General features: G+C 40.4%; 1 protein-coding gene across 4 annotated transcripts in view; it reads right to left on the bottom strand.

Moving 5' to 3' along the window:
• Window positions 1-24,402, bottom strand: part of mcamb (melanoma cell adhesion molecule b) — a 35,105-nt gene that overhangs the window by 3,353 nt on the left and 7,350 nt on the right. The window contains exons 2-16 of one of the 4 annotated variants that reach the window (XM_077566652.1): window positions 9,247-9,371; window positions 8,943-9,174; window positions 7,640-7,710; window positions 7,480-7,564; window positions 7,223-7,402; window positions 6,399-6,529; window positions 6,152-6,287; window positions 5,946-6,058; window positions 5,473-5,614; window positions 5,043-5,170; window positions 4,049-4,190; window positions 3,274-3,333; window positions 2,754-2,813; window positions 2,271-2,330; window positions 124-165 (exon numbers count right to left, since the gene is read on the bottom strand). In XM_077566652.1, coding sequence (XP_077422778.1) covers window positions 124-165; window positions 2,271-2,330; window positions 2,754-2,813; window positions 3,274-3,333; window positions 4,049-4,190; window positions 5,043-5,170; window positions 5,473-5,614; window positions 5,946-6,058; window positions 6,152-6,287; window positions 6,399-6,529; window positions 7,223-7,402; window positions 7,480-7,564; window positions 7,640-7,710; window positions 8,943-9,174; window positions 9,247-9,371 — 1,707 coding nt within the window. The remainder of the gene's footprint in view (window positions 1-123; window positions 166-2,270; window positions 2,331-2,753; window positions 2,814-3,273; window positions 3,334-4,048; window positions 4,191-5,042; window positions 5,171-5,472; window positions 5,615-5,945; window positions 6,059-6,151; window positions 6,288-6,398; window positions 6,530-7,222; window positions 7,403-7,479; window positions 7,565-7,639; window positions 7,711-8,942; window positions 9,175-9,246; window positions 9,372-24,402) is intronic. The other 3 variants (XM_077566653.1, XM_077566654.1, XM_077566656.1) reach the window with 3 other exon arrangements.

The raw sequence follows: 24,402 nt of genomic DNA, 5'->3' as shown, positions 1-24,402 counted from the left end.
GAACATTCCGAAGTGGAAGAGAGGTAAAGTGTGCTGATGCATGCTGGGAATGGTGGTGTTCATTCGTCAGGAGAGAGAGCGGAAAGTGGACCCTTGAGCAACAGAGTGACATACTGTACAAACCTTTCCTGATTTTCTTTGTCGGGATATAGGTTGCTGCTTCGACTGGGAAAAACCACATGAGTGCAATTATCAGCAGGAGGCAAGGCTTGGCTTAATTGAATAACTCCTACTAGCAGGCCACACACACATCCAAACACTGAATACATTTTGAAGTGATTGGAGGCCTGAGCATCCAGCGTGAACATGTGATGGCGGTCAGTAGCACAGCGCCCCTGTGTAATCTCATTTAAGTGACACTTGCTAGAAAATAGCAACCCGGAACACGTTTTCCTCTGAGGGGGCTGGCAGTGTCAGGAATGCTTTTGCCTAAATAACAAGAGGAAGCACCAGAGAGGTCCCCTCATGGTAGTCAGGCGACTTGGTGAGAGCATTTAAAGTATCAGCTGCTTCCTTACAGTCACGCTAGCGGCATGCAAGTGTTGTAACTAGCCTTATTCTGTGTGGCATCATAACTTTGTGCTCATTACAATCATCATACATACAGTGTTGGATTTATCTAGCTAGCTAGATGGCAATCTAGTTAGATAAATACAGATGACAGATACAGATAAAAACAGAAACATCATTGTTAGCTCGCTAGCTAGATTGCATCTAGATAGCTAGCTAGCGAGCTAACAATGACGTTTCTGTTTTTCTGTGGGATTTGTTCGTCTATGTGGATCTCCAACTTTTTACACAAAGTACAACCTAAAAAAGTAACTAGCTCTCCAAGTATCACTACAATGACAACAGTAAAACACAGCAACAAATTAGGTCTAAGTTTTCACCAAAAAACAAGAGGTTTTTCCTTAAAAAGTGTATTTAAAAGGCCATTCTACCGTCACGTGTGTGACATTCGCACAACAATTCTGTTGTTCTTCCAAGCTTAGGCAATAATTATAGGATATGTATTTTGTCTTAGGTTAGCTCTGTCAGCATATATGAGTTCGCTAATTTAGCTTTTTCACTCTCCTTGACAGAGATACTGAGGCAAATGTGCTGTGTCACGTGTGTCACTCACAAAAGTGGAATTTTGCTAAATTATTATACAAGTCCAAAATTCTGTGAACTTTGAGAGGACAAAATAATGAAAAGAAATACAACATCAATTAACACTTCATTAAATTAAAAAAACTAAAACTATTAAATTATAATATTTATAAATTATTATTATTATGATAATAATAATAATAAATACATATATATAAATAAATAATACATAAATAAAAAATAATAATATTAAACTATTTAACTATTAAGCTAACTAAAATAGAAATTTTTGTGAACAACCAAAACTATCTGTAGGTATGTGTCACGTGTGTGACAGGACAGGACTGTCATGTGCGTGACCAAGTGTGAAATTGAGGAAATATGAAGTAAAAATATATCAATAAATAATATGAAACAAGACATTATGTATGGTCAAATTGTGTTAAAGTAAACCAAACTACAATTCCTAAACAATGTTATACAGTATGTTTGCCTTACTACAATGTTAAATTTGAACACTTGCACTTTACACTTGTGTAAATAATGATTTCATTAAAATGTGTTGCATCTAAATGTAATTTTTTTTAAATGTACCTAAAAATGTTGAAAGACTAACAGTTCTTAAAGAATAAATGAAAATAAATTGAACGTATTGTAAATCAGTAAAGCTAAATGTACTTCTTTCACGTACCTCTAGATGGACCCCACATGCCACTGGTGTACTCATAATTTAGGCTCAGTGGTCGTCTGACCAAGTCCCAAACTGGTACTATATTAATTCACTCTGAATTAACAATAAAGGGCCTTCGAACAACCAACCTTGAGAACATGTTAATAATAAGCCAAATATATTTGTTCTTTTATTTAGTATGACTGTCTGTCACAAAATAGCTGGAAGCTACCTCTCTTAAACCTTCAGTAAATGAAACGCAGCCATGACAAATTAATTGTAAAACTACTCATGTGCCTTTTTTTGTATTAGAATTTCAATTCAATATACTTGCATTATTTACAACCTACAATTTTTACACTATTTTATTGTCTGCCTGTTGTTCAGAAAGAAACGTTTTTTTGTGTTTTTTTTTGGCTGTTTGTTTTTACAGCAACACACCTTCAAGTGAGTTTCGATATGTTGTGTTGCAGATATGCGCGGTGAGCCAGAGCAACTGTGGCCTTACCTGTGGAAGCGGAAAGAGTGCTTGTGCGAGTGTTGATAGCTGCTGCTGTGGTGCGTACAACTGAAATAAGGTAAGAGGCGCACAGGGGGACGTCACAACATGTTAACATACAGGAGGAAGAGGCGGACGCAACAATAGTGACACACAATCAACATATTAGCACAGCCTAAAGACAAATAACGGATGTGACACGGACTAGAGGAACACAGGGGGGGGTGAAGGCTCAAGCAAATCTTAGCTATTAGGAGCGTAAACGGAGAACACTGTGGAGAAAGTAGAGCTACATGTCCTGAAGAACTACGCATTATTTATTTTGAATTCAATTATGTTGACTATATCATATTGCATCGTAACTGGAGTAAAGACCGTATGACATCACAATCGGAATGAATCCTATCCTTCAAAACTGCAAATAAGCGTATTTCATGTCCCGTCCTCAAGTGTGTTTCAATATGTTGTGTTGCAGAGCAACTATGGCCTTACCTGTGGAAGCGGAAAGAGTGCTTATGCGAGTGTTGGTAGCTGCTGCTGTGGTGCGTACAACTGAAATAAGGTAAGAGGCGCACAGGGGGACGTCACAACATGTTAACATACAGGAGGAAGAGGCGGACGCAACAATAGTGACACACAATCAACATATTAGCACAGCCTAAAGACAAATAACGGATGTGACACAGACTAGAGGAACACAGGAGTGTGTGTGTGTGGGGGGGGGTCAAGGCTCAAGCGAATCTTAGCTATTAGGAATGTAAACGGAGAACACTGTGGAGAAAGTAGAGCTACATGTCCTGAAGAACTACGCATTATTTATTTTGAATTAAATTATGTCGACTGTATCACATAATGAATGGAGTGAGTCATATTGCCACGTAACTGGAGTAAAGACCGTATGACATCACAATCGAAATGAATCCTATCCTTCAAAACTGCAAATAAGCGTATTTCATGTCCCGTCCTCAAGTGCGTTTCAATATGTTGTGTTGCAGAGCAACTATGGTCTTACCTGTGGAAGAGGAAAGAGTGCTTGTGCTAATGGTAGTAGCTGCTGCTGTGGTACTTACAACTGAAATAAGGTAAGATGGACACAGGGGAGGTCACAACATGCAAGCGCACAGGAAGAGAAGGACAACAATAGTGACACACAATCAACACGTTAGCACAGTGTAAAGACAAATGACGGATGTGACACAGACCAGAGGAACACAGGGAGGATCTCATGACTCAAGCGAGTCTCAGCCAAATGTGGCCCTATTAGGAGTCCAAATTGAGAACACTATGGAGGAAGTAGAGCTACAAGTCCTGAAGAGTTTGGCAATGCGTGGGAGGAATCCATTGGAATCCGAGGTCGTCGGATCGTAAGGAAATGTCATTGGAGTGAATCATGTCATATTCAATCCAATTCAGTTTTACTTGCGTCACATTGTGTCATATTGTAATGCAGTTGGAGTGAATCGCGTGTTTGCATTGTAACTGGAGTGAATCATGTCATATTCAATCCAATTCAGTTTTACTTGCGTCACATTGTGTCATATTGTAATGCAGTTGGAGTGAATCGCGTGTTTGCATTGTAACTGGAGTGAATCATCTTACATCGCATCATCATTTGATTGAATTATATCGTATTGCAGATTTATTTCAATTCAATCGTATTATATCATTATTGAGTCAATCGCGTTGTATTGTATGTTATCCCATCGTATTCAATTGGAGAAGCAACATAATTGTGACTGAATGGCTCGGCCCTAACGCAAAAACACGAAACCCAAGCTGGAACTCACTGGCTTTGATGTCGAAGGACGCCGCGTCGGCGCCGTACTCGTTGGAGGCGTTACAGAAGGCGGTGAGGTCGGACGTGACCTCCACGCTCACCATGCTGTGGACGCCGTCCTCCCTCTCGGTTTGGGACGTGGTCTTCAGGACCTGAAGTGATACAGCAATCAGTCCATCAGTCAATATATCCCCTCTACTCCATTTATCTGTGTGTCATTCCACAATTGGGGGACAATTTAGGCACCAGATTTAAAATGTATACTCTACTCATACACTCATTCACTCCCAGCCATTTTCACCGAAGCAATCCCCTTCACTCCCGGCTGTTTTTTGGATTTTGACAGATTTAGCAAGGCCCATAGAATATTGTGTTCTATTGCTATAAAACATGGAACCTACCAAAAGAAAGATTAGCGTCTCTTCAGTCATCAGGAAAAAAAGTATATTTCTATCTGTTTCCGTTTTGCATCAATTAGCAATTTAACATTAGAATATAGCTAAATTTCACCATTATTCATAAATCTATTTAGAACTGTGAGTAAATCAGCTTTTTTTCAACATGGCCCTGGTTGATCTCTTTTGCTTTGCTGCCACCTGCTGGTCGTTTGTGTAACAGCTACTATTTCTTCAACCGTTATTTGTAGTTGAGAGGCTGCATCAAAGCCTTCTGTATGTTCTAGAATAATTGTTTTTTTTTTTGTTTTTTTTTTCAAACCTATAAATACATCCTTGGGACACTTAAAACATTTAAAATAGAACATATTTATCCGTTTTTGGGAGTTGGGGTTTTATTTGTCATATATATTTGTGTTATAGATACATACACAACTGATAAACATATTTAAAATTATTGCTGAATAATTACTTTACAATTACAAAGTCTTTGAAGAACGATCCAAAGTTCAATGCTTTTCAATGAGCGTGGAGCTTCCTTTGACCAAGTTTAGTTAATGCTGCATTCGAGGAAGGTGGGAAGTCGGATTGATCCCGCTCTGATTGTACCTTTCCATCCGAGGTGGTCCAAATAACGCTGGGAGCTGGGAACCCTCGCACGTGGCAGCTCAGGTCCACCGTTGTGGCCACACTCTCCTCCATGACTCTGTGTTTTGGGTTCATAAACTCCGGAGCACCTGAGCAAAAAAGATTATAAGAGTACTTTAAAACACACAATAGTATTCTAACGCATTCTGTTGTATATTCAGCAAACTTTACATGTGGGAAGGCTAAAGCACAACTACAATATTGTAGATAAGATAAGATTAGATCCAGAATCTGACAGGGTATATTTTGTTCAACCTGACTTAAATAATATATTGACAAAAGCATATGTTCTGTATGTATAGAAGACATGCTTACTTTTTACAATTGAAGTATTATAAAAAGTAATTGTCGACAAATAAACTTCCTTGACGGAGGTAATAAGCAGACAGACCTTTTACATTGACTCGAAGGGTCGCCATCGTCTCCATGCCGTCAATTTCGGGAACAGTCACCACACACCTGTATATCCCTGCTGTGTCGAAGGTGGCACCCTCCACCATTAAAGTGTGGCCCACCGACAACTTTCGGTTTTCCTAAAAGCAGGGAAACACATTATGGTCCAAGTTGCCATGCCTAAGATACGCTATTTAAATAAAAAGAATGGTCCCTTATAATGAAAACATAATAGTAATGACATATTACCACATTTATTTTTGTAGCAATTCATTTGACATTGTGCTGCTCCTTCTGTTGTGCACATCTTGGCCACATGGAGGCAGTATAATACATACAGATTCATTCTTCTCAGAGGATAAAGTATAAATATCTTAAGAGTTTGTTGGTTTTTTATACCATCATATCCATGATCTTATCATAGGACCATTGTAACTGAACTCAACCCCCATAAAAACCTTTGAACCGAACCTTGAACCAGGCTGTGTGCGTCTGTAGAGAAGACAGGGCATTGCAGGTGGCTGTCAGCTTCTCGCCTTGAGCCACCTCCATGACGGTGGGCATCACCACCGCGCGGTCGAGGTCTGCGCACATGGAGGGCGGGCAGAGGGGCACAGGTTCAAAAGTGGTAGAGTTGGCAACGCAAACTTTATTGACACAATGTGTGGGAGACGTACAGTTAACAAACACAGTTGTATTCCCTGTGAGCTCCTCGTAGGTTTCCATGTCCATTGAGATGCACTCATAATGGCCACTCTGCAGACGGGTCACGTTTTCCAGCACAAACATGTTGGATTCCAGTGCATATTCATTCTTAAAAAATAAAAATAAAAAAGGGAAAGAAGTGTAAATGAGAGTGACAAGTCATGTCACTTGTATGTCAAGGCACGACTGTATGTGCAGTAAGTAAAAAGAGTTGCTTACATCCTTGTGTCTGATGACATAGACTGAAGATGGTGTATTACCGTTGCCATGGCAATTAAACATAATCGAATCCCCCTCTTTGATTTTGCCTTTCGGTGACTCCACCCACACGTGGACAGCAGTGGACGGGTCTGGAACGCAATACGGAGTCGAGTTCAGAGGTCAAGTCTCAGTACCGGAGACCTAACAATGTTTCTTATTTAAACAAATGTACTTTCTATGTAGGATCAAAAGTCGTCATTTCAAACCGGGTTTAATTTGAATCCAATCCAGGTTGGCAAGAATTCAAGTTTAGCATAAATCACTTTGCTGATTTAACCCTGGAGAACCCACGGGGTCAAATTTGGCCCCTATAAATTCTGCTCCTCAAATCACAAAGACCTTTTTTTTTTTTCAAAATTTAACTTCAAAAGTCCAGAGTGCCACTTCTGACCTCTGCATGGGGGCAACTAGTGGATGAATATTGCACTTACATGAGCGAGAGTGGTGGTGACAAGATGGCTAAAATGCAACAAATAAAACAAAAAATATATATTGCTCAATGTAGCTGTGTATTTGATTGATTATTTTCTTAAATTTTAAATAGTTTACTGACAGTTTTTGTTATTCAGATTTTTCGAAATGATATGAAATTAAATTTCGCCCTAATCCTAAATTAGGGAATACATTGAAAAAAACATATATTTTGGTGTTCAGTGAACTTATAGCAGTCATTTAATGTATAATTCATAATTTTCCAAAGAAGATAAGGGTTCTTGGGTTCTCCAGGGTTAATGTCTGTGGCATCGCTATGTATCGAGTTTGTGCTGTAGCGTGAGACTCACAGTACACGGTGATATTAATGCGGCCGGTCTCAGTCATTCTGGTTCCTCCGGGAACGAGGTAGGTGACCTCGCAGTAGAACTGCGCGTCCTTGTCCTCCTTCATCACCTTCAGGCTCAACTCGCTCCTCACGGAAAACAGACCGCTGGACTCCGTGGTGGTGCTGGGCATCACTTTCACCACTGCAACACACACGCAGAGCGTAAGACGGCGTAACTGAGCTGAGATACGCGTTCACCGCATTCATCTGGTGGCTCACCGTCACTAGCTCGTAATGGCGCGTTGTTTCGGTACCAAGTAATGTTTGGCTTGGGGAAGCCATTTTTGACCTCGCATGAGCCAATCTGAAAAAAAAAAGGTACAAATTAGATCAATGATGATGATGATTCCATTTGGTATATGAACAGCAGTTTGCGTACCTTGGAAAGCATTTCTTCATGGACATAGATGCCCGTCTGAACGCCTTCTATGGTTGGGAAGTCTGGTCTTTCTGTGCATTATAACATCTCAATCAAGAACTGAAGAACTTTGCACCACACGCGCTAAAATCTAATTTCATCTTCATGTTAGCTCCAGCAAACTTCTGCTATTTTTTCACTGGCAACACTTATCAGTGCGTGCTTTACGCCAGGATAACTGTATGGCATAATGAGATACAGTACTCATAAACAACAAACTAAACGTATATCGTGCAGATCCTGTCCGGGCGCCCCGTGTGTATGTTTGTGTATATGTCAATTTCTCCTCTTTACTTCCAAGCATGTTTGCGTTCTCATTTGCATCTAATCCTAGCAGATATTGAAGGAAACGAGAACTACTTCCTGCTTTCACATCTAGGAATCATGGGAAATGTAGTCCTACTATCAACCGCAGACAACGAAAGCTGAGCTAGAAATAGTTCCCATGCTACAATTAGTGACTGTCGCGTGGTCAATAGCTGTCAAGACATACCAAATTTTTTTTTTGATAATGGTGAGTTGAACTGTCAACCAAGATAGCATTTAGCAATTGTAAAAATCTGGTCACTCCACAATTAGTGCTTCTCCAAGACTTATTGGTACAACCGTACAACACACACTGTGGCATTTTCACTATAGAGCAGTGGTGTCAAAGTCCGGTCCTCGAGGGCCTGAGTCCTGCATGTTTTAGAGGTTTCCCATGTTCAACACTGCTAGTGCATATTTAAGCTCATCAGCAAGCTTTACAGGAGCCTGATAATGATCCTGATCATTGAATCCGGTGTGTTGAAGTAGAGAAAACTCGAAAACATGCAGGACTCAGACCCTCAAGGACCGGACTCTGACACCTGTGCTATAGAGACAGAAAATAACATGAACACCATGGAGAAATCAATATATTCAAGTTACGTGCGCTTAGTCGCAATGTAAGATGGCCGCCAGTGGCTTCCCTTCTTGCTACAGACAGCAGGCAGGGTTAGCAGTCCAGGTTCTTATATAGTATGTCTGTGCGCAACTGTGGCGTTACCCCTTAGCATTGTGAGAGAAATTTTTTTATGGTTTTAATATTTGGCCTACGCTTTCGAACAACTTCATCAATTCATTTGCAGTACGTTCATACGAAATAGCCAAGTCAAAACGGTGTACTCCACATTGGCAGTTCTACGCTTCCAACCAATGTCAACATTGAGTGAGGAAAAAAAGGCACTTTCAAAATCACTCAGCACCGAGAACCCTCCTAAAGAGGCGCCATCTTGTGACCTACCGAACACCAGTAGTTTGGTGCGTCCTTCAGAGACGCCATCGGTCAGACTCTTGACGAGACAGATGAACTCCAGCTGGTCTTTGAGCTGGACGTCCGTGATGGTCAACACCACCTCTCCGGTGGCCGCCGTGACGTTGACCATGATGCGATCCGTGAACGGCGTCGCTCGGTCCACCACCTGCATAGTGGCGTCCTGATAGTAGATCTTCTGTTTCTCTCCCGTTCTCAACACCTGAAGATGGGAACTGGTGCTAGTCACGCTCGCGTTATCACACAATTAGCGTGTATTGACTTCAAAACTCACATAGAACCATTGGATGGTCAAAGCCCCGATGCCGTCATCTGAGGTGAACATGCAGGTCATCTGCGCTGTGTCTCCTTTGAAAACCTCCACCCTGTCCTCCATGCTCACCTCCACTATCGCCCATGCTGGCACACAAAAAAAAAGAAGCGTTTTTAATTAAATTGCAATTTATGGGGAAGTAGTTTAAAGTGGGCAGTCACAGCAAGAATATCGTAAAACTCTAGAAGCTTTGACTTAAGACTAATTCATTCCGTGACCATGCTCATAAAATCAATCTAGGCTTTACATGATCAAGATTTTTCGGCCGATCACCGATTAGCAATCAGCGAGTTTGGAAAAAAAAAAGAAGTTGGAGCTGTCGACTGTTGCCATTCGCGGGCAAATTAAGACAATATAGTCGATCAACCAATTTTGCATAAATTCAACATATTAGCCGATCTGAACCCATCTGATCAGATTGGTGTCATCTTTCCCCATTGAAATGAATGGAAATGCCATTCGTTCATTACGGTCCTTGTGCACCTTCCTGTGTGCAAACCTTGGCCACCAGGAGGCAGTATAATATAGTTGTTGGAGTACAGACAAACTAGGCAACCTTAATAAGCTGCAGTAATAAAAGTTGTTTTTAACAGAGGGGTTATTGTAGTGTTTGTCTACCGTAGTTGGGCCACTGTTGATGTTAAAATATCTGTTTCTTAAAGGGTTTTTACATTTTAGCACTAATGACATTTGTTTTGGAAATTCCTATTTTCGTGTTCTATTCTTCTAACAATAGACTTGTCCAGCCACCCCTTTTCTATATAATAAATAAATAGTCTTTATATAATCAGTTGAGATTTAAATAAACACCGGCAATACTATTGAGTGACAACAATACATGGATACATAATGAATAGAATACCATACTACACAATGCATACTGCATACTATATATATGCAGATATGATTATTTAAAACAAAACAAAATGGCAAGATTAGGCAGTGGCACTGCAGTTACACCCATGCAGAATTACTACTAGTAGTCCCAATAATCACAGAATTGTTTGTTCCTGTGCGCAAAATATCGTATGGTGGGACGCCATGTCAACGTAAACGCAAAGAAGAAACGCTATGACAAGAATGAAGCGCCCACACATGTCCACATGAATGTGCTGCATTCTTCTATGTCACCCTGTGGCAGGAAGAAAGGCTCATTTTACAGGCGGCACAGTGCCCCTACTGTTCCCTCCCCAGCTGACTGAGGAACAACTGGTTTTCCCCTTCGGAGCACTCCTGATGTGACGCATCCTTTGCACCCCCCCCCCCCTCTTTTTTTTTTTTTTTTTTTTTTTTTTTAAATAGACAGGAGATGCAAGTACATAAGACCTTAGTGTATGATCAGTGGAAACAGGATGCACCTGAAATCTATTCTGAGCTTCATGGCAAACACTATGAATACTGTACGTACAGTATGTACAATGTGAATTCTTAGTCATTGTAAAAAAATAATAATAATTTTAATCATTAAATTGGCATTATGGAACATTGTGTGTAGAATTTTGAAGGGGGGAAACATTCATTCAATTTTGGAATAATGCTGTAATATAAAATGGGGGAAAAGTGACAATGTATTTTGCCATTCCCACTGCCAAGTGTTGGCCAGCATAATGCAGAATTGTACGGAAAACTTTTGGTGCCAGGGTATGAGAAAAACAAATATTCTTTGCTAATCTGTTTCCACAGTTCAGTAATCTTATGTAATTGAGGGTACAGATGAGTAAATTGAAGCAATAAATTAGCCAACTGTAGGAACATATTAACAAAGAATGTTTTTGTTTTTTTCTCATACGCTGGCAACAGAAGGGCTCTGGTAGAATTGTGAAGAAAATAATTGCAACGCAAAGAAAAATGTAATACTGTTTTCCATAAATAAAATGGAGTTGTTGGAGAAATTAATAAGAATTCAATTTGAAAGATTATGACAACTTTTGTTGTTGAATCATCACAAGTATTTTGAACATTATTTCTAGGTGCTAGAAATTACGTAATATCGCAACTGTTTTCAAAAGCACAATTGAGCTTTGTTATCAGAAATGTTAGGACATTTTTCTTGTAACAATTTAACTTTTTCTTATGACAACCTTTTACCCTCATCATTTCAGGACACTACTGTATATTCATGTAGCATTATCTTTTTTTAAATAACTTTTTTCAAAATATTGCACCTTAATGCTCATAATTTTACAACATAATTTTTAACATTACTGGGGGGGGGCTAAGGGGTGGGGGGTTCTTGTAATATTGTGATTTTTTTAGGGAAAAATAACTTTATTTTAATGAAATTACAACTATTTCAAAAAAATGTATGCTATTGCCAAAGAACCATTATTCTTGTAACAAGTCAGAAAAATCCAACTTTATACACTCCTTTTTCTTGTAACATTACTTTTTTTTTTTATATAGAGAAGAAAAACTTATACTTCGGTATTATTCTTGAAATAAAAGACATTTATTGTAATTTTGACACTTTTTGTAGTAATATTACAACTTTTTTTTTGTTCTTCCACAACATAAATGATCACATGACCACAAAATTAATAAATTATTTGGTCTTTGTTTCTATGCCCACAAGATTATGAAGTTACCGTATGTAAAATCCTATTTGTTTCATTTTCCACTGGGATCAGAATTAGATTTATCTCAGTAAGTGAGAATGTGTGTGTTTTTGCGGCGAATAACCCAATAAATGATGGGTTGGTCCATCATTAGTCATATAAAAATAGCTGTGGTTGGAGGCAATGAATAAGGTAGATTTATTCAGTGTAGAACATAACTTTATGTCATTGATCAAGTCTCGCGTTGACCTTTATCTCACGGGATCCCTTCCTCTTTTGGACCCGGCCTCCAAATGACCCTATTAAAAAGCTCACATGCTCCCATCTCGTCTTGTGTTTACATGTGAAACCTGGGCGGCCTCCCACGTGTTTGGTAACTTGTAACTGTGAGCTTGGAGCAAGGTTTTAGCCCAAAGTTTATCTGTATGGAAAGTGATGAGAGGGACGCAAGCAGACCTCCATCAAGGCCGTTGTTTTTCAAACAAGCTCAGCAGCCAGTTTTCATGATGTAGTGCTCACAGGGACAGAAAAAAAATACAAGCTCAAGCGAAATTTAACCTTCACTGAGGGAAAAGTGTAGTTAATTAAACATAAACTTTGCAGCAAAAGTAAAAAGGGGTTTGAGACTGTATATTTTACCTTTTTTTTTTGTTGCCAAAATGCATTGTTACAACAAAGAAATAATCTACCATGCACAAATTGCCTTACTTTTTATGCTATGTTTAGTTATTTAATGCCTAGTCTTGTTATAGACTAACTCAAACATTAAACATTACTACAGTACACCCTACTCCTTTTAGACTATCTCCATTATGGACCTCCCCCCCCCCCCCCCACCTGCCTGTAGCTCTGTTGTGTGTTGCCATTTAGGGCCTAATGGAGCCGGACGGGTAAGAGATCCAATTAGAATCTCCTAGGTAGACATTTCCTACCCATTAGCGATGGAAGGACATTGCTGACTCACCCCCAGCAACACAACCCCCCCCCCCCCTTCCTCCACCTGATACAGCTCACCACCGAAGGCTTATTCACGGGAGACTGTGTTGAATGTCACTTTATGTGCAGTGCATCGAGTGAGGAGAAGCTGGCACAACACGAGGCCGCAGATCGATTGTGTTCAATGAGGAGCGAGCAGTTGGCGATAATAGTCCTAAGTCAGTATGACAGAAAAACATTGAGCTTGCACTTGAGAGGAGGTTCCTTTTCCTGCCAGCAAACTCATTTTCACACATTTTGGATTTTGGAGATTATTTGCTGAATCTGTGATTGACAAATGAGATGATCGCAAATTGTGAGTTTCTGAGTTTCTGAGTCTACACATATTGATGACTGGGCATTTGGAGCCAAAGTCAGCCAAGAGCTTATCGGTGTATTGTGAACGTCACAGCGAGAGGAACTTTGCCAAAGTTTATGTGTGAGGACTAGTGGTGCAACGGATTAAAAGAGTCACGGATCGGATCAGATCAGGAAAAAAAAAAAAAAGATAAATAGTACTTTGTCTTCACATTTATTTTGTAAAGCACTTTTTCTATTAAATAAAAAAAAAATCTATTCAAATGTCTAATATAGTCGTTTAGGATTTAGGAACACAACTTTAAAGTGCAATATGAGGCAGAAACATTCTTATTTTTACGTTGTTCATGTGTAAAATAAGGTATTAATGGCTTAAAGTTGTGTTCCTATGATCTAAACAGCTAAGTTTGACATTTTGAGTTGAATGTTTTTTCTTTTTTAATGGTCAAAAGTGTTTTATAAAATAAATGAATTTATTTATTATTTATTTATTTATTTATCGTTTTTTAAATAACGAAAATACCTAAACGTGCAATTTAAAGCATATTCCCTTCCTTTAACATGGGAAGTGAATTACAAAGTAGCCTTGGTCTAGAATATTGAAAAAGAATTAAAGTAAGTCAGGTACCAGCTGTCAAACTTACTTACCGGCATCCAGACACTTATGCACGTTGGTCATGCTAACAGCTAGCCGCTAACCACTTACGTTGGAGACTTCTGCCGTATCGTACAATTACAGCGTAATTAATTAGCTGTTTCTTAGCGTCCTAAATTAGCGATTGAATATGAGTTCGGAATAGCGTCGCGTCGATGTTGGTCGCAACTACAATGTCAATCAAAAAAAAACGTTTAAAAGGGAAGTTAAGCTAGCCATCACGCCACGACGTGGGCGAACTTCAACCTAAAAGTGTACTAAGGCTATTTGCTTTACCGTCAATGTATTACTGTGTTTGGTGAACTTTATTTTGAAATTAGGCTTAGCGTGTTACGTTAAGTATGTTTCAGCTTCCTTGACATGTCATGTCAGAACGGTATCGACTGTGAATGTGCACTTTGTTTTAGTTTCTCTCCCAACAACCAATCCGCAAGGAGCAAGGCACTGTCCTTCAACAAGGCTGTTAAAATAGTTTTGCTAACTCTATTATAGAAGACCTGAAGTGCAGCATAGTAGTAATTTAACGCATTTCTTTGCTCAGACTGAGTTCTGACAGATCCACTCGATGAGATGAGATGAGATTTGACGCGTGCTTGTTTAAAGGCTTCAATTCGTTTGGAGTTTTACTCCATGGCAAATCCCTCTCACGCCATTGGCAGCCCGCCCAAAACAAAGATGGCCGCCGCCGACAAAGCTGAACATTCCATCACAGACTTTGCGATGAGTTATGTACTATAACTCTTGTGTAACTTGACGTCTATCCAGCTGCAAATATTCCACAGGCAAAGAAAGAATGTGTACATTTTTGGTGATTCTATGGATAAAAGTGCAATGTGGTTGCTGAGCATCCACCACAGCAAGCCCCCACTCTGTCGACAGAGAATTTCAATGGGCAGAAAAATATTCCATGCGCACATCCGATAACTAAATTTCAGGAACTACTGTACATCCAGTGCTGTCCAGTAAAGCTGCTTTACAGTGTATATATTTTTTGCATTTCATGGTGTGTTAACATAATCTGTTCTTTCAGCCAAGGTGCTACATTGTGTTTACCTTCCAGTGCAACCTTATCCCAGTTTGCCCTCAACCAAGACATCAAGCATGACGTGAGACTGTTATAAACTCCGAAGGTGATCGCACCATGGTTGATTACATTAAAAGGGAGTCCAATTATCTTCCAAATAACCACAGGATCTTATTCCAATCCACCACGCGCGTCACTTGGCAGCCGACACAGGGCTCTGCGACATGTTTCCAGTGCTGTCACATCTAAGAATAACAATGGCCTATCAAGCTTGTTTGCTTATATGATACTGCAGCATGACAGCGGGCTGACCCAACTCGCGCCAGGAATAGAAGCCTTCACATCAGGACATGAGACAGAGAAAAGGGGAGCATGGGAAATGTAAGGAAGGCAAATCACTAGAATGTGGATGTGAATAGATGATCAAGGAAAGATGAAGATGGAAGAGAAGGCTGATGTGTGAACGAGGAAGGTGCTGACTTCATGGACCTTTACTTCACCGTTCCGTCAGTGGCGCACTAGCAATATCTGGAGGAGGGGCGGAAATGTCGAGAGGCCTGCATGCCAAACCTCAAATAGAGTTCCCCCACCAAAGTCAATGCCCCGGCGGCCATAAATCTTAACAGGAAGTGGAAATTCATAGCTGCAAAATGGGCAACACCATGACAAACGGTCCCAATATTTGTGCCCATATGTTGTTTTTTTATGGCTCATAAAATGTCCATTCAACCCCAAAGAATTACCACCAATCATGGGGATTATGTTACCCATAAGTGAAATCCGCAATTAATGACTCCCTCGCTGTTTTTATGTTGTTGTTTTTTTACATAAAAAAAAAAAAGATGGCAGGTTTGACATTAACATGAAGTTGATGCTTAAGATTTTAACGCAATTAGAGCAAATCCAATTTAAACAATCTTCCTCCATCATCTACAATTACTAGTAACACAACTTGACAACAACAGACAACCATAGTTATGTCCCCCACTCCATCCCACGAAGATCTACTGCCACAACAGTAGCCCCCACTTAGTTTCGGTCCACCCCACTTGGCGTAATGGCTCACAAGAATGTTATGGGAAACGTCTTGAAATCATAGACACAAAGGACTTGTCACACATTCATCAATCACATTAAAGCTTTGTGACGCACCCCGGGGCATTTAACACACACACACACACTAGAACCCCCTAACTGCTCCATATTGAAATATTCGGTAACGTGATAAATATACATGATTTTGCTGAGAACTTATTGTCCACTGTACAGTAAACTCTTAGTTTGAGAGTTTAAGCCTACATTTACGGGACGATGAGCACATAAAAACAGTATTTTTCTTTCAAAATTTTAATTTAGATACAATGTCGTTAAAATGATCCACTGCTGACGAAGATCAGACAAAGAAACGCTGTAATCCGCATACCAGACCATAAATTGGCAATTTCGCTTTTGAAAGAAATACTTCACATATGCGCATCAACTGTTTTGTTTGCGTCAATAAAAACTTCTATTTTGAGTTCTGTAGTATTTTCATTTTCAGGCTCTAAAATAACTCTTTGACTGCCAAAAACGTTAAATAACGTTTAGTAAAATCCTATGGAGGAGTGCCAAAGACGTTAAAAGACGTTTTTTTTTTTTTCAAAACAGAGATGAAACTAACCATTTTCTATTGTTGATTACTGAAAAACGGAATAAGGTAGAAACAAACTTTTTTTTTCTGATGAAAGATGAGAGTCCAAACTTTCATTTGGTAGTATGTGTGTTTCCATAGTCCAAACACAACATTTTCTGTGGACCTTGAAAGATCAGTCAAAAATGCTCAAATCGGCTGGCACCCACGGCATCCCTTTTCTGAAAACGTCTGGCAGTCAAAGAGTTAATGTTGTCATATACAGTAAACAAACATCCCAAATCCATGCAGTTGAAACTGTTGCCCAATGGCATCCTTGACGTTCACATCAGATGCTTGTGGTTTGGAGTGAGGACGGAGGGGCTTCCATAAAGTCCCCTTGACAACCACGCGTGTTGTTGTTTGGACTCGGCAACTCAATCGAAGATAAGAGGACTTAGCCTATCATCATATTCATAAATAGCATCTGGTAACTGCACTCTGATGGGATTCACTCAGCAGCAATTGCAGGGTTGTTTCAAAACTTCCCGTATGGTTGCATTGGAGAAGTATTATGCTTTTTTTTTCCACAAGTGAAAACAGTCCCAAAGTTGAGCGCATCAGTAAATTTTGCCGGTCCATCATTTGTTAGTTCGCCAATTATTTCAGTCCACCTGATATTGTCTGTTATATTCCTATTATCTTCCTTCCTCACTAATGACGCCATGAAGGCAAAACACACCGTTGTAACTGCTACGAACGGCCGAACGGATTCAATAAACATTCCCTCATACGACCCCTTAGCTGTCCAACAATATGCCTGACGTAAAATACACGAGCTGAGCACTAAAGTATTGCCTGACTGATATGTCAGTCAGTTCTGACCTGGTTAGTGACGATTCCGCTGACCGACGAAAACCCACATAGTCTGTCAGTTTTTTAAAGTTTGCCATTATTCGTTATTCACAGCGGCGGACACTTTCGTCTCTGGATTGGCCCGTCAGTGATGGCTGCCTACCTTTTTGGCCAAGTGCTCACAGAATTAGAAGGACCATCTGTACTGACCCGGTTTGATGTTCAAAAACCTGTTTCAGTCAATACTCAGTCTGTGTATTCAATAAAGCAGGCACTTGCTGAATAGGTGGGCATCCGTCAACGATGAGCCAATGGAGAGACGGAAGTGCTCATGCACCTCTGGTCATCCTACAGCATAACGGACGTCCATCAGTGACGAACCGATGGAGCGTCCACCACTATTAACGGAAATGCCCATCTCTGCAAATCAACCATTGTTCAACTCATCCACCTCTACAGCAAGTTGTGCCAACACCATCATGACAACAAGGAGCAAAGTGCAAACTGCCGTATCCCGCAATCGGCCTGAAGCGAGCATAAAGAAAGTAATAAGGATTTGTATTAGGGCCAACAGTAATGCAGAGGTTCAAATAGCTGATATTCGTGCAGCTGGCGTGGGATCAAGTCCAAGTCCTATGACTTACTGCCGTTCCGTCTGGGGTTGGGTCCGCTGGGATAGGCTCAAACTTCCATGTGTTTCTGAACAGGATAAGCGGTATGGAAAACAATGGATGGATTTACATGGTATGAAACTCTTATACCACTACATAAAGATTTATTATCAATATGGCGGACCAAACCCAGGCATAGAAACCATAAATAAGACGTGACTAATTAGGACATACATGCAGTGTGGCGTTCTGTGACATTTATTTCCTCGTGCATGGCCACAAAATGATGGACAGAAGCAGGTGCACGTAGTGAACTTTGCATTCTCGTGATTCCTCAGCAAAAATGGAGTCTGTTTGTCGCAGCGACTTGACAGAAACTTTCCTCACGCGCACATTGTAGAGATCTCCAGGACTCTAAAGCCGAACGCCGTCAGTATCCATTCAACATGCCAACAGAGTAAACCATTTCCTAAAGGCGGAGGGGAGCGAGGATGCAAAGAATGTAAATAAATGTGGCGACAATCAGAGTCCGGACCACACACCAGCAGAGAAAGGAAGGAGGGAAGCGCCTTCCTTCTCTGGTTTCTGCTGGAGATCTGACTCCATATTGGGTTTCAACAAACCACCTGCCGGGAAGATCAGCTCGTGCTGATGCTGGCTTGCTTCTCATTCCGCCAGGCTCCTGTCTGTCTTCCAGGAGGCCGAAAGGGCACGGGTGCTCACAATTGTGGCAATTAGTGTTGATATAATACGGAATTCAGGGTTTTACAGTACAATATCTACAGATGATCAGAGAGTCAGTGTATCACTGAACTCCGGGGGGGACGGGTACCGACGGCACCATTCACCTTAAATCAGACGTTGCCTTATTCCAAAGCGCATCTTAAGTTGTGACTGAGCAGGAGTAGATGTGTTGCCGGCGCGGACACAGCAGATGTCGTGTCTTCACCCACCGATTCGAATCATGTTGTAAGGTGTGTGGCTTCACCATTGTTGCAATATATCATAGAGTTTTAGAACAATAAGTACAGACGCTCCCCTACTTACGAACATTCGAGTTGCGAACAACGGTACATACGAACATTTCTGCACGTACAGTATGTCGAAAAATGTTTGGAAAGAGATGCTGTAAGTTAGATTTTGTATTGCGCGTAGTGCTTCTTTCCGCCGCTAATACCGACGCTTGGCGCTGTGAGAGCTCATTGGAGGCTGAGCAACGTGGCGAGGAGGAGGAGGAAGAAAACGCCGGTCCCCATGAAGCAGGAAATAACTTTTGAAGCCGATTCCAGCGACGACGAAGAATCTCTCATGATATAAAATCCTCCTCTTCCTCCTCCTCCATCATCTCCTTAAGCATCGAGTACATCTTCCAAAAGTAAGTTAAACTTCATTTTATTTATCTTATTACGTACATGTACATACTGTGTGTGTGTGTCTCGCTCTCTCTCACATACGTAGTACAGTACAGTACTGTACGTATTCTCTCCATTTTATTAATTTTTTTTCAGTACAAACCAATGCAGGTGACTTGTACAAGCCTTAAACATACTTATATAAACCTTCAATATACTTATATAGGCTTTAAACATAAATTATAATACAAAATATAGCACTGAAGCAACTTACGAACAAATTCACCTTACGAACGATCGTCCGGAACGTAACTCGTTCGTAAGGTGGGGAGCGTCTGTACTACATATTTATACCATATTCATAATTTCATGGGTAACGATAAAATTGCAAAATCTAATTGTGGCCAACATGTAGCACTAGCAAACATTACATACTGCGTCAGATACATTTGAATGAGTTTGCTCCCGAGTCCCAATTATTCTCTTACGCTTACTTATACTGTCTTTTTATGCGAGATTTTACTCCCAAATTGGGTTCGACTTCATCGTGCTATGTGCGGCAGGCAAAATGTGTTTAAACAACTGCACAAGGAACCAAAATGACACAAATACAATTATTTATCTTTTGTTATTGGATTACTGCTTACCATTGTTCTTTGTTGTTCATTGTAAAGAACTTTGCATCTCACTTTGTAATTAATTTGGTGTTAGTTACATATTGTTAATGTAGTACCTTGAATTTTTGATTTTTTTTTACTCCATCCTCTCTGGCTCATGTGTTTTGAATTCATGATGTTTTCTTATTTGTCTGATTTTATTTAATAAAAAATAACTATTAAAGTGAATGTTCTTTTTAAAAACATATTATTTTATTGTTAAATCATTTATTACCACAAACAACAGAACAAAAGTACCGAAAATTGGTCCTGTTCAGTATCGGTATCACTACCCCGCTACTGACAATTGGACCCGAACCTGTTCAAATGCGGAAGGTACCCGTCCCTATTTTAAACATCCATCCATAGTCCAATAAATGTAGCAAAGATGTTCGCATTTTCGCAAAAGTTTTTCTTGATGCCATAAAATGTTGATCATTTAAATTCGCCATCCCTTCGTCCACTGCATCAACCTACGGAAAAGTTCATTTTTAGTTTAAAATAACTTACTTTAACCTCCAGGATGCCTCACCATACACTGGCCAACGTCAAAACGCAGGGTCTTCATTTGGACCAATTTTAAATCCATGCGTTTGTGTCATACCAGCTGCTAGCTAGCGCTAAGCTCACTTGGGTATTTCATATTTAGTCTACTTTGCTAGGATGCTGTGAGAGGCCAACAGCTAGTAAACAAACGCGCCGATACACTGATTAACTGACTGCTTAACAGTTGAATTTAACTATCAGCTAACCTTACAATTTTCGCTCACACACACACACAAATGTAAACGCATTGACTTTTGACATCACGCAAGCTAATCCCACGACATCCAGCTCCACGACTCTCTCAACTAAAAAAAAAAAAAAAAATATGCATTTATAAATTAGCCTCAAATCTATGCTGACTCACATATGTGTGTGTTTGTTTGCGTGATTGCATCTGAGTGCACCACTTCCTCATGCCTGTTCACATGATGGTACAAACGCCCACTCCATCCTCTTTCCCACGTCCCAAACTGCACAGCACAGTCCCCGTACGAGCCCACTGCGGAGAAGGCCGGAGTAAAATAACACTAAAAAGCGCTCAGAAGTATGGGAAAGGCCAACAGGGATGATATTTTCGGAGAGCGCTGATTGTGGTGGTGTGGTGGAGACGTTCCATGACATGGCTTCACAAGAATGAGAGCGCAAGTTTGAGTGCATTCCTCGCTCCTGGAACATTATGGCTAAAGATAGACTGGCTTCACTGTGAGATTATCACTGACTTTGGCTTTGGGGTTTTCACCACCTTGGAAGGATGAAATGGTGTTTTACCTCCATCGCCGCATATAGTGGAACCACTAAATTTGAACCCTGTTTCATGATGATTGAGTTAGTTATCTCTATAGCAAATAAATCATTGTATTTTTTTCTGTACACAGTGTAAAAATCCTTAATTTTATTATTATCATCAAGCAGCTAGGACAGTGGTTTCAGTGTCCCAGTTAATAATAATTTCCAAGCACCGGTAACATTAGTTCAAGTATAATAATAAATGACTGGGTGTTATTAAGCATTGTTGACTACTGAATGTGATGCTCACATGCCTTGGTTGCTAAATGCCTCGTCTGAAATACTTTGATACCAAACATGGCACGTGACTTGATATGAAGCTGGAAATGTGAAATGAAAACAATGATGCCTTTAGCACTGCATCAGCTGTTTCCACTTACAGTGGTACCTCAAAGTTTGAACATAATTCGTTCCTGCGAAGTGTTCAAAGTCTGAATTGTTCAACCTCCGAAACATTTTTTCCCATAGGAAATAATGTAAATGCAATTAATCCGTTCCCAAGCTCCAAAAACAGAAAATTCCTATTTTGATTTCTATTTATGTTTTTTACATTTACACCTTGTATAGTATTTCAACAATAAAAAAAATACCTTACCTTTTTTATTGTGGTGATGGCATCAGTGGATGATAAATGCTATGTTAATGCTAGCTTTAGTTCAGTGCTGAGTTTGTGTATTTTACATTGGGCATATTGTTAGACTACTAAGCGGTCCTTGCGTGTGTTGTTTAACATCAGGCACATTGTTGAACAGCTAAGGGGGGTCCTCATACCAGTATTTACAGAAGTAGTCACGGTCGTTACAACGGCGCGATCATCTCCTTCCTAATTCCACTGTGGTTCGTAGCACTGTATGTTTTTCTTTGCTGCCACTTGGCACTGTTGTCTTTCGTTGGGCCCATGGCGAAGAAAATTGTTGTGGAAAAATAAAAATGCACTCGCGAGTATGGAGCACTTCCGGGAGTATTCACGATCTGACCGAAAATGAGCAGTGCATCGTCTCAACTACCGCAACGTGAGCATTCGGCTTCGCTCGGCTACCCGTTTTCAAGGTACGTTCGGCTTAGCTTGCTTTGCTTGGGTGTTCAAACTTCGTAGCATTTTTTTACTCCGATTTTTTGGGGTTGAAGTCCGATTTGTACGAGTTTTGAGACGTTCAAAGTCCGAGGTTCCCCTGTACTGGGAACTAAGTCACATCAATGAACCCTAACCCAATGAGAAAAACAATCATTAAAAACTATTTTAAGCAGAATGACATACCCCCAGCAATTAAGACATTAAGAAAAATGCCAGAAAATACAAAGAAGCATAGTAGTCTAGGTGTTAGCATATGTTTGCTAAGTCAAGGGCTAGTGGGGGTTTAATCTGTAGTGGAAGTACTGTAATTACAAAACGAAAGCACAGTCCTTAAAGTGTCTATAGGGTCAAGATATATGACACAAAGTGCATGTAATGTTCCTGGAGGCAAAGCGAAACCCATTTAAAAAGACCAAAACCAAGAGAGGTTAAGTGCTTCAAACCACGTAGTGTAACTAAACAAGGTGAAGCCACATCAGTTGACTGTCAGACGCGCGGCCCGTGGCTGCGGCCCGCTTGGCTGCATTAGGTTAAAAGCATTGTAATGTGCATTAGGAGCATTATTTCAGGGAAACAACATCCATTATTAAGCAGAGATGCAAACCGTCCTGACGGGACTCTTGTCTCCACGCGTGTCTCCCTTCGGGACCACCTCATGTTCACGTATCAATTTGGAACCTCTCTAACTGACTGCTACATTCGAAAGAAAAAGTCCAAAACAACACAACACCTATTTTCGATACCGCTTGTCCTCATTGGGGTCACACGCCAAAGAAAAGGCGGCTGGTTCTGACTGATCTGTCACTGTGAAGGGTTCTGTAACTAGTTTGCTGACAGTCAAGCCATTACATTTTTCTGGGATTCTAAATTTCTGTGAAATCTGGCTTGGTTGGCCAAATTGTCTAATGGGATTTCTGCACATCCATTTTTAATTTCTTGTCTAAGGGCCGCCAATGTAGTCAGTTTCCTGCGATACATTGGCAGGAAGGGACACCAACAGGCGCCCGCTAAGGGACCGTTTACCCAACTTAGGTTTAAGACCCAAAATGGATCATTGCTTGATTCATGTTTATGTCTGCATTTTTAAGAATTGGGCTTTTTTTTTAACTAACTGAAATTCCCAATCCACATTCCAGTGTTTGTTGTCCAGCCTATTGAATCCCATCTGTGCTTTTTAACACAGTCACCATCTTCTACTTCCTGACACATTGTATCAAATTTGTGATAACACACACAATGGCAGCCACGCAATGGCATTTTTCTTTCCTCGCCATCTCTAACTGAACTTGAATTGCATGTGACAGATCAATATCCATCTGCCTGGTTTTGTGGTTCCGGCTGCTTTAAAAAGTTCCTGATAAAACGCTTAAGTGCATTCTGGATGATGTCAATCACACAGGTGCGAGTCTGGCAATCGGGACCATCTAAGAACTGTATTGGATCACGTTTCCCTTGCACTGTTATGTCTGCTTGATGCTCTGCAGGCTCACGTCTGCACTTCCTGCAGCCCTTGTGAACAGACCTCTGCTTCGTTTGCGACTTTTTTAGTAGCGTCGCTGCTAAAGCCAATGGCTCATACAAATATATTGCATTGTATATTGCACTATAAAACTTCCTTGCCTTCCTCTATTGTCTCTACTTTTATTTGAGCACTGTTTTCAGATAAAATCGTCATTTCTGAAAGATAATTATTTTGTACCACTATTACTATTAGGCTGTGCATTTATCCAGCCGTCCATTTTTTTTTTATAGAGTCTGTCCTCATTATGGGTAGGGTAAGCTGAACTCTATCCCAGCAGATTTGCCATATTGTTGTATTTAGCACATGTTGCAAAGGCCATCTTGAAATTGGGTGTGTTTTAAATGACACACATTACTCCTGTAACACATGTCCCACAAACCACTCCTATGCATGTACACCGCAACCCTTCTCCTTGGGAATGTCCACTACATTTGTTACTTCACACCCCAAGCAGCGTCCGGGAATGTTCATCATTTGTAAGAGCCAAGCGTCCGTGACGCAGTGGCGTCAGTGTGAATGACAAGCAGGAACAACTGGCTCCCCTCGGGGGCTACTGAGTCGCCTTTGACCTGCGCTGC

Source organism: Vanacampus margaritifer, chromosome 5 (genome assembly GCF_051991255.1).
Source record: "Vanacampus margaritifer isolate UIUO_Vmar chromosome 5, RoL_Vmar_1.0, whole genome shotgun sequence".
Lineage (NCBI taxonomy): Eukaryota > Metazoa > Chordata > Actinopteri > Syngnathiformes > Syngnathidae > Vanacampus > Vanacampus margaritifer.
The sequence above is the reverse complement of the archived record's forward strand: the minus strand, read 5'-3'. Positions and strand labels throughout refer to the sequence as shown.